Raw genomic sequence first — 11,037 nt, 5'->3', positions numbered from 1 at the left:
AAAACTGCACTCCAGCCTGGGTGACAGAGCCAGACCTTGTCTCAAAAAAAAAAAAAAAAGAAAGAAAAAGAAAAGAAATTGGCAGCAAAAAGGAAACATCTTCTCCACAAAAGAATTATATCTAATAAATGTAGAAGAAATAATAATTTTATCATTTTTAAGAACTCACCATGTTACAACCATCAATGCAATAACTGACAGCTTATCCATGAATGCTACCACTTGGTGAAAGTTAGCTGATAAACAAGTGTCTTAGTCCCTTCAGGCTGCTCTAACAAAATACCTTAAATTGGGTAATTCATAAACAACAGAAATGTAATGCTAGTTTTGGAGGCTAGGAAGTCCAAGAGGAAGGCACCAGCAGATTCAATTTCTGGTGAGGCCCCATTCCTCATAGTTGGTGCCTTCTATGTGTCCTCACATGGCATAAAGGCAACAAGACTCCCTCAACCTCTTTTATAAGAGCACTAATCCCATTCATGAGGAAGCAACCCTCATGACCTAATCACCTCCTACAGGCCCCACCTCTTAATACCAACACCGTGAAGATTAACTTTCAACATATAAATTCTGGGGGGACATGAACATTCACATCAAAACAGCAGGATATTCACATAAGTCTCAAAGTATCAGCTCAAAGACTAGTTAATTACAAAAAAGGAAGAGTAGCTTTTCAACTCAGAAATATGATGCTAATCAAACTTAGCATCACCAATAATGGAAGAAATCCACAATATATTAATCCTGACACGATGCAGTGGGAAATATCACCTATGTAGTAATCTCACCAAGAATTTTAAATCTGGTTATAACCATGAGAAAATACACAAATCCAGATTGTAAGGCATCATGCTAATGACCAGCTTGATGTCTTCAAAGATGTCACTGTCATGAAAGATCAAGTTTAAAGGAGATTAACAGACATAACCACAAAATGTAATACTTGATCTTTGAATCCTGGGGGTTTTTCAAAGAACACATTATTGATGAGACATAGGAGAAGTTTTATTAGAAAAGCTTATTACCTGATATTATTGTATCATGTTAAATTTCTTGGGGACAATAACAACACGGTGATTATATAGGAGAATGTCCAAGTTCTTAGGAGTTGCGTGATAACCTATGAGAAAATTAAGCGTCATGGTGTCTGTAACTTACTGTCAAATGGTTCTGAATTTTTAAAAAGTATATTCTAAATGCAAAATGTTATCCTAGATAGGATCCCATAATAGTAAAAAAAACATTAGTAGAAAAACTGGTGAAATCCAAACAAAGTATACAATTTAGTTAATCATAATGTACTCATATTAATTACTTAGTTTTAACAACTAAACCAAGGTTAGGTAAGATGTTAACAGGAGAAACTGGGTAAAAGATGTACAGGATCTCTCCATATTAAAGATGCAACTTTTTTTTAAGTCCAAAACTATTCCAAAATTAAAAGTTTATTTTAAAAATAGATATTTAGAGAGATAAAGTAAACATGACACAATATTAACAACTGGTAAATCTAGGTGACAAGTGCATGGATGTTTACTGGCCAATTCTTTCCACTTTTCTGTAGGCTTAAAATTTGTGGAAATGAAGTGTTAAAAGGAAATAAAACTACTGAAGGTTAAAAGTAAAGCAATGGAAAAGATAGTCTGCATGGACATTAACCAAAAGATAGCTGGTATTACTACATTGTTAGGCAAAGTGGCCTTTAGGCAAAAAATAAATTAAGTAAAAATAAAGAGAAGGCCGGGCGCGGTGGCTCAAGCCTGTAATCCCAGCACTTTGGGAGGCCGAGATGGGTGGATCACGAGGTCAGGAGATCGAGACCATCCTGGCTAACACAGTGAAACCCCGTCTCTACTAAAAAAATACAAAACACTAGCCGGGAGAGGTGGCGGGCGCCTGTAGTCCCAGCTACTTGGGAGGCTGAGGCAGGAGAATGGCGTAAACCTGGGAGACGGAGCTTGCAGTGAGCTCAGATCTGGCCACTGCATTCCAGCCTGGGCGACAGAGTGAGACTCCGTCTCAAAAAAATAAAATAAAATAAAAAATAAAAATTAAAAAATAAAGAGAAATGGCCGGGTGCGGTGGCTCATGCCTATAATCCCAGCACCTTGGGAAGCCAAGGCCGGTAGATCACGAGGTCAGGAGTTCGAGACCAGCCTGGTCAAAATGGTGAAACCCTGTCTCTACTAAAAATACAAAAACTAGCCAGGCGTGGTGGTGTGCACCTGTAATGCCACCTACTTGGGAGGCTGAGGCAGGAGAATTGCTTGAACCTGGGAGGCAAAGGTTGCAATGAGCCGAGATCATGCCACTGTACTCTAGCCTGGGCAACAGAGCAAGACCCTGTCTCAAAAAAAAAAAAAGAAAGAAACACTTTCTAACTAGAAAAAGTTCAACTTACCAGAAGGAATACAATCTAAATTTATATGTACCTAACAAAACAGCCTCAAAATATATAAAACAAAAACTGTCAGAATTATAAGAAGATATAAGTAAATTCATGGTCATGAGAGATTTTGGTATACCTCTCAAAAACAGAAACAGAGAAAACAGTAAGGGTATAGGTTTGAACAATTCAATCCACAACTCTGACCTAATGGATACATACAGAACTTTGCATTTACAAAATACATTTTTTTCAAGCTCAAATGCAGCATTTATAAAAACTGACATATACTGGTCCAGAAAGCTTATCTCTAGTGACCAGAGGAGGCAAAAGGCACACCTCCATGGTGCTGGCACTGTGCCATTCTTCAACTGTTCGGTGACTGTGCAAGTGTTTGCTTTATTAATAAATTCTTTTTTTGGAGGTGGGGGGAGAAAGGGAGTTCATTTTTTGTGTGTGTGTATTATATATTTTTTGCTCACTTTTTGTGTATGTGCATTATATTTCAAAACATAAGAAGAGTTAAAATCCTCTAGGAAGGCACTAACATACTAAGTTATATATAATAACATTATTATTATTATATACCCAATTATATTATTGCTAATAATAGAACAAGCCCAGTGTAGCCTGTTTTTCCTTCAGCATTTCAACTAACTGCTGTTTCTTCTGTTGAGTACTAGATGAAGTAATGGGCTTATGCTTAGACGACTCCTTATACAAAACATTTGTATCTCTACACATGAGAAGCATATTCAGCCTGGCAAGAAGCTTATTCTAAGAGAGACACACAGAAATCGAGACTGAAAAACCAAAACGGTACAGGTTAATAGACTCATAAAATAAACACTATCACAGTATTATTTTCCTTTCTCTCTTTTTTTTTTTCTGGCCAAGCACATATAGTTTAGCTTTCCTAAGTTAAACATAAATAGGTTTGTGTTTAGGCAACAGAAAGCTAATTACTTAATTTCAGAAATAATTAAGGCTTTGCAGATCAGAAAGGACAGCAAAAGAATCTAGAGGAGTGCAAAGAATCAGTTGCCCCAAAGCAACCAATACAAAGAACATGATTACAGACTACAGTAATCTGAAGCCAATATACCTTGGTATCTATCACCAATTTCTTCAACAGTAACATTCACTAAAGACTTACTACTTGGCAGGCACTGTGTTATGATTTTCCTAGATCAGTTCATCTAAACATCTCACGATAAGCCTACAAGGTACCAGTATTAGTTCCATTTTATAGATGAAGAACTGCAGCTCTGAGTAATTGGCCAAGAGCACCCTAGCAGCAAAAAGAACTGGAAATCTAACCTACCTAGTCTGATTTCAGAGCATGCGTTCTTACCCCACTATGCTATACTGCCTGTCCCTAGTAGATAAGTGATTATTTGCACTTAATGATTTCTAAGGATTTGCAGTTTTAACATCCTATGATTTGCTTCAATAAATCTGTGATAAAGCATGGGCCTAGTGGCCTCTAATTGTGGAGAGCAAAATAAGGAAGCTCAATAAACTATTTACATAACCTCAAAGTTAGAATTCAGGTTCCTTTGGGTTAACAAAATTGTTCTTTCTCTATATTAAACCCATCAAAATTAGAAATGTTTCTCCTGTTAGTCAATGCCTTACATTTTTTCCTCATATGAAGACAGATGGAGCAAATATTAAAAAACATTCCATCAAGAATAAAAGTATAAATCTGTAATACAGTCAGCATGACCTCTATTTTATCGACTGATTGATTGATTGAGACAGAGTTTCGCTCTTGTTGCCTAGGCTGGAGTGCAATGGCATGGTCTCAGCTCACTGCAACCTCTGTCTTTCAGGTTCAAGCAATTCTCCTGCCTCAGCCTCCAAAGTACAGGTGCCCGCCACCATGCCAAGCTAATTTTTGTATTTTTAGTAGAGATGGGGTTTCACCATGTTGGTCAGGCTGTTTTCAAACTCCTGACCTCAGGTGACTGCCCACCTCGGCCTCCCAAAGTGCTGGGATCATAGTCATGAGCCACCGCACCCGACCAGCATGACCTTTAAACACAACTGGACTCAAGACAAATTTAGTAAATGCAGATTTCAGGGCGGGGGGCAGGGGCGGGGGAATCTTCTTTTAAAATGCCCAAATTTAGTGTAGGTGAAATATACTGCTTATAAACTACTGATATTAGCCTTGAAGAAGCCATTATTGGTCCTTAGTTGAATATATTAAAGCTTTAAAAAGTCTTATAAAATGCAGGACCTATTTGTTCTTTATACAAAATACTTAGTAATTGAAGTCAAGTCAAAATATTCTCGTTTGTTCTTTTAAATCATCACGAAAGTTCTCATTTAAAAAAAAAAGCTAATTTACTATTTTTCTTTTTTTAAAAAAATACAGCGAACTCCATAAATGAATATACTATAAAAAGTTGTTAGGTACACCTCAGCCTTCATAAACAGTATAAAGTACACCTCAGAAAAGAAGCATACTAACACTTCCATGTTCATCTTAAAAACTAGAAACTTCTAGGAAACAGCAACAATTTGTTTTTTTAAAAAGAGTTTGGCAAAAACCATTTCTCTTAGACACCCAAAGAAGGGAAAAAAATTTATTAGGTCCAGTAATCAAAGATGACTTGATAGAATTATGATTACATGCAGAATTGGATGGTTAGAAATGAAATCAATCTATTTAGGTCCAGCCTAAGGTTCTGATAGCCAATGAGTAGACACAATCAGAGTAGTAGTATTCCTAAGAAACCAGGATAAATCTCCAATGTGCATGAGTTTAATGAACCAGATAGATTATTGTATCGCCAATATCCACCCTTATGCCATTCTCAGTCAGATGAATTTTCTTGCTCATGAGGTCCACATTGAAAACAGCATGCTCAGAAATCGGGGTCTTCTCGGTGTGCTCTTTTCCCAGGACAGGAACTCGTCGAGGCCCCAACAGTGGATCATCAAATCTCATCAGTTTCACTTTGGAAAGGTCTACAACAAAATAAATTATCAATATAAGCATTTAATTACAGTCACTGACTCAAACCCTGGAAGCAGTCTGAGAACTCACTTTTTAAACACACTGGTTGTTATATCTAATCAAAAATATTTTCTTCAGATTATTAAATAAAAGCCACGCCAGGCATGGTGGTTCACACCTGTAATCCCAGCACTTTGGAAGGCTGAGGCAGGTGAATCACTTAAGGTCAGGAGTTCAAGACCAGCCTGACCAACATGGCGAAATGCTGTCTCTACTAAAAACACAAAAAAATTAGCTGGGACTGGTGGCAGGCGCCTGTAATCCCAGCTGCTCGGGAGGCTGAGACAGGAGAATCGCTTGAACCTAGAAGGCAGAGGTTGCAGTGAGCCAAGATCGCACCATTGCACGCCAGCATGGGCAACAAAGTGAGATTCTATCTCAAAAAAAAAAAAAAAAAAAAAATCTCAGGAGCAAAGCTAAAATGTAGCAAATCTTCATCCCCTTTCAGCTTTTACCCAGATTAAAGTGTCAGAGATTCTGACATCTCCTGGAATTATAAACTAAGAGAGAGAAAGAATTGTGTGTATTTTTTAGCATTATCCTATTTGGTCTCTCAAATCATTTTTATATGCTTCAATTAACCATTGTACAGAGTATCGAAAAATCTAAAACTTATCCCTTTCTCGAGCTCCCTGGAATACACTAAACCTGCAAGAATTGTAGCTTTTCTCGGAGATACTTTTGGATAAATAATGACTACTCTAAGAAATGGCATTACCAGTTTCTCATTTGCTCAAAAGATGAAAGTATTTATATTAACAAGTTGATGAGACAAGGAGAGCGGGTACAAGGCAGAGAAAGGACAGAAATTTAAGCTTTCAGGATTTTAAGCTTTAGGATGAGCTCTAATACCCACCTTGCTTGAGATTTTCCTAATCTGCTCTTACGCAAGCTGATAAAATAGCACCTGGCCAAAAAAAAAAAAAAACCTGTCCCTTGAACAACTTTATAATTCAACAATCCTACCAACAACTGAGCCCAAAAGTATATTTACTTCAGCAATTCTGAGATTTCCCAACATCAAATGGTTTTATTTCATATGGCAGAAAAACGCCAGAAATGACTACAAATGCTGATTCTGGGTTTATATCTCATTCTAAGTGTAGCATGGCTAGTTATAATTAACCTGATCCATAGAAATAGAAGATATTTTCTGAATTACCTCCCACCTCTTTCTGAAACACACCTGAGCTACACTCCCTCATGTTGACTTGAGAGTACAAAGCTTAGCATAAGAAGGATAAGAGATAAAAGAAGACGTTAATGCAGCTGGCGGCTATGCCAAGAATACAAGTTATCCATGCATTCTGTTCTCTTTGGGAAACAAAGACCGAAGGATTGCAAGTTTAGAGAAGGGGCTTATAGAACAATTACCTGCGACTACCACAAAAGCAAACCCTGTATAAGAGTCTTTGGAGAGTTTCTGCAGAGACTATACAATCTATTCCAAGACACAGTACAAGCCCTGAAAATTAAAATGGGAAGGGAGCGGGCGCAATCTTCATGACAGCTACGATCTTATTTTGGGGAAGAATACAATTCATTTTAACAGCTATTGCAATTCAACTTCAGTGGTACCAATATTTTGCTATAGACGCAGGGACAAGTTCTGCCAGATTTTATGCATAAGGCCTTTTACTGCAGATCTGCCTCTGCCTCTCTCTCTCTCACACACACACACTCTTTCTCGCTAAAACAGACCTCCCTCATCATTCCAAGCAATTCTGAATCAAACTAGTTCAAAAAAACCTTAATACTCAATCAGGCTTCTAAGTGACAAAACATATTTCCTTTGATGTTTCACCATGTAGTTCATTACTGTCCACAGATTCGTAGAGCTTTCTTAGTGGTTTAACTGTCTTTTATCCCAGACTTCTCTTACCATTGAAACTGTTGAAATTTAAGTCTACAACTACATAAGATTTAAGGCTCTTAGAGAAAAGATGAGAGTGACTCTAAGTCCCTAGGGACTGATAATGAGAAATGAAGGCTTTCACTTCCAAGTTATTAGTTTATATATGACATGAGTTGTGAGTGATTCAAATTTATTATCATCAAATAGTTCACTCAGTGGCCTTTGTGGAATGAAATGATAGTTTTAGTCCAGTTCCTCCCAGACCCAGATCATAATCACCCTCAATACAATTAGCACTAATTGGACAATTTGCTGTCTAGTGCAGCAAACAGACCAATAACTATGTTACTGAATTTAACTCCTCTTCCATCTCATATACTCAATATACTCAGGCCCTTTAGATATCAAGGCATCCTGAGGGCTTTTGGTAAAGTATCAAGGTTAGATCTCTTCTGCAGATACTTATAGGGATAGCAATTTCAAACTCCCTCTAATGTTTCTATTTTCTAAAATTTACAGGAGCTACTAACATCAAACTTAAGACACTTTAGATAATATTTTTCACAGCTAGTAAGACAAAGGAGATAAGAATTATGCCAAAGGCTCAATGAGAAAAGACAAGAAATAGGAAATACATTTCAGTACAATTCTGCAGAACCTAGTCAGTGCTATATTTGAGTACATTTGAAATAGAGGTAGATTTAACATAATACAATATTCAATACAGAAATACATCCTTTCATGTGCTATAACATCATAATAATCCTATCCAGGCAGAGCTGGCGTCTCACGCCTGTGATCCCAGCACTTTGGGAGGCCGAGACAGGCAGATCACTTGAGGCCAGGAGCTCGAGACTAGCCTGGCTAACATGGCGAAGCCCTGTCTCTACTAAAAACAGAAAAACTAGCCGGGTGTGGTGGCTCATGCCTATAATCCCAGCTACTCAGGAGGCTGAGGCAGGAGAATTGCTTGAATCTATGAGATGGAGGTTGCAGTGAGCTGAGATTGTGCCGCTGCACTCCAGCCCGGGTGACAAAGGGAGACTCTATATCAAAGTAAGTAAATAAATACAATCCTATCCAGCGGGTCCACACAAATATCTATTTTCTTTAAAAGCTACTACCATGCTCTTTCTGCTTCTTGTGGCCTGTAAGTTCTGAGGATGAAGCTATCATTCTATGGTACCTAGTTCACTGAGAGGACATAATAAATGCATATAACAACATGATGAAACCTGAAGATATTTTGCTAAGTGAAATAAGCTAGACACAAAAGGAAAAATATTGTGTGATTCCAACTATATGAGGTACTGAGAACAGTCAAATATATAGGGGTAGGAAGTAGAACAGTGTGGTGTGAATATAAATTTGTATAGCCATTATAAAAAACACATATACGGGTTCCTCAAAGTATTAAAAATAGAACCACCACATGATCGAGCAATCCCACTACTGGACATATATCCAGTAAGAAATGAAGAAATGAAATCAGTATGTTGAAGAGTTATCTACACTCCCATGTTTATTGCAGCACTATTCACAATAGCCAAGATATGTAATCAACCTAAGGGTCCATCAACGGATGAATGAAAAGAGAAAATGTGGTATACAATGAAATATTATGCAGACATAAAAAAGAATGAAGTCCTGTCATTTGTGACAACATGGATGAGGCTGGAAGACATTATATTAAGTGAAATAAGACAGGCACAGAATGACAAATATCGCATGATCTCACTCACATGTGGAATCTAAAAAAGTTGATCTCATTGAAGTAGAGAGTAGAATCATGGTTATCAGAGGCTGGGAAGGATAGAAGAGAGGGGACTGGAAGGAGGTTGGTCAACAGGTACAAAGTTATAATTAAATGGAAGGAATAAGTTATACTGTTCCATTATACCGTAGATGACTACAGTTCATAATAATATATGGTACATTTCAAAATAGCTATAAGAGGAGCTGTTGAATGTTCTCACCACAAAGAAATGATAAATGAGGTGATAGATATGTTATTTATCCTAATTTGATAATTACACATTATAAATATGTACCAAACCTCACACTGTACTCATAAATATGTCATTTATGTGTCAAAAAGAAAACTTAAAAGAAAAAAAGAAAGCAGAGCAGTGATTACCAGGGACTGGAGGGAAGGAGAATGGGAGTTACTACTTAATGGGTACAGGGTTTCAATTTGGGATGATGATAAAGTGGGCAAAGGATATGAACAGACACTTCTCAAAAGAAGACATTCATATGGCCAATAGACACATGAAAAAATGCTCATCATCACTCGCCATCAGAAAAATGCAAATCAAAACCACAATGAGATACCATCTCACACCAGTTAGAATGGCGATCATTAAAAAGTCAGGAAACAACAGGTGCTGGAGAGGATGTGGAGAAATAGGAACACTTTCACACTGTTGGTGGGACTGTAAACTAGTTCAACCATTGTGGAAAAGAGTATGGTGATTCCTCAAGGATCTAGAACTAGAAATACCATATGACCCAGCCATCCCATTACTGGGTATATACCCAAACGATTATAAATCATGCTGCTATAAAGACACATGCACATGTATGTTTATTGTGGCACTATTCACAATAGCAAAGACTTGGAATCAACCCAAATGTCCATCAGTGACAGACTGGATTAAGAAAATGTGGCACATATATACCATGGAATACTATGCAGCCATAAAAAGGGATGAGTTCGTGTCCTTTGTAGGGACGTGGATGCAGCTGGAAACCATCATTCTCAGCAAACTATGGCAAGGATAAAAAACCAAACCTGCATGTTCTCACTCATAGGTGGGAATTGAACAATGAGATCACTTGGACACGGGAAGGGGAACATCACACACCGGGGCCTATTGTGGGGAGGGGGGAGGGGGGAGGGATGGCACTGGGAGTTATACCTGATGTAAATGACAAGTTGATGGGTGCTGACGAGTTGATGGGTGCAGCACACCAACATGGTACATGTATACATATGTAACAAACCTGCACATTGTGCACATGTACCCTAGAACTTAAAGCATAATTAAAAAAAAAAAAAAGAAGTTGTAGAGATGGATGGTGGTGATGGTTTCACAACAATGTGAATGTATTCAAGCCTCCTGAACTGTACACATAAAAATGACTAAAATAGTAAATGTTATGTTAGGTATATTTTACCACAATTTAAAACACATGTCTATAAACAACAACATCCCTAACCCTAGTATACTCTTGCTGCTGATGCTCCGTACAGAGGGAAACAAAATAAACTGGTATTTCCCTCCTAGTATACCCTTTCCCCTTACCTTCATGGGTATAACGTTCAAGGCCCCATCCAAACAATACTTTCTCCATAAATTAATCCCTGATCGCTGCAAGTGGAAATAATCTCACGTTCCTCTGTTCTATACATTTTACCTGTACCTTTCTTACTACACTCAGCAATTTCTCCTTACATTATCATATACTTCAATAGTGTATGTTCCCTACTCCTCTACTAGATGCAGCTCCTAATGAACAGAACTCTGTGGACTCCCCAAAGCCCCAGTATATACAAAGGAGTCTCTACATACACAGTTGTCTCTACAAACACTACATATAGTAGTGTCTCAATAAGTGTCCATAGAAGGGAAACAACTTCAAGAGAACACAAAATATATGACAGAATTAATTCCAAAGAGCTATTTCAAGTCTCCTATTTTAATTAATGTTACTACCCTAATATAGTTCCATAAATTAGGTTATTGTTTGGGATTTATAAATCTT

The 11,037-nt window shown here is 37.6% G+C and overlaps 2 protein-coding genes across 5 annotated transcripts in view; both read right to left on the bottom strand.

Annotated features, from left to right (window-relative positions):
- Positions 1 to 11,037, bottom strand: part of PRELID2 (PRELI domain containing 2) — a 1,077,378-nt gene that overhangs the window by 352,126 nt on the left and 714,215 nt on the right. The window lies entirely within an intron of this gene.
- Positions 4,968 to 11,037, bottom strand: part of LARS1 (leucyl-tRNA synthetase 1) — a 68,808-nt gene continuing 62,738 nt past the window's right edge. For all 4 annotated transcript variants that reach the window (XM_050793981.1, XM_050793984.1, XM_050793983.1 and 1 more), the window contains one exon: positions 4,968 to 5,365. In XM_050793981.1, coding sequence (XP_050649938.1) covers positions 5,160 to 5,365 — 206 coding nt within the window. In that variant the 3' untranslated portion in view covers positions 4,968 to 5,159. The remainder of the gene's footprint in view (positions 5,366 to 11,037) is intronic.

This window comes from Macaca thibetana, chromosome 6, assembly GCF_024542745.1.
Source record: "Macaca thibetana thibetana isolate TM-01 chromosome 6, ASM2454274v1, whole genome shotgun sequence".
NCBI classification, from domain to species: domain Eukaryota; kingdom Metazoa; phylum Chordata; class Mammalia; order Primates; family Cercopithecidae; genus Macaca; species Macaca thibetana.
The sequence above is the reverse complement of the archived record's forward strand: the minus strand, read 5'-3'. Positions and strand labels throughout refer to the sequence as shown.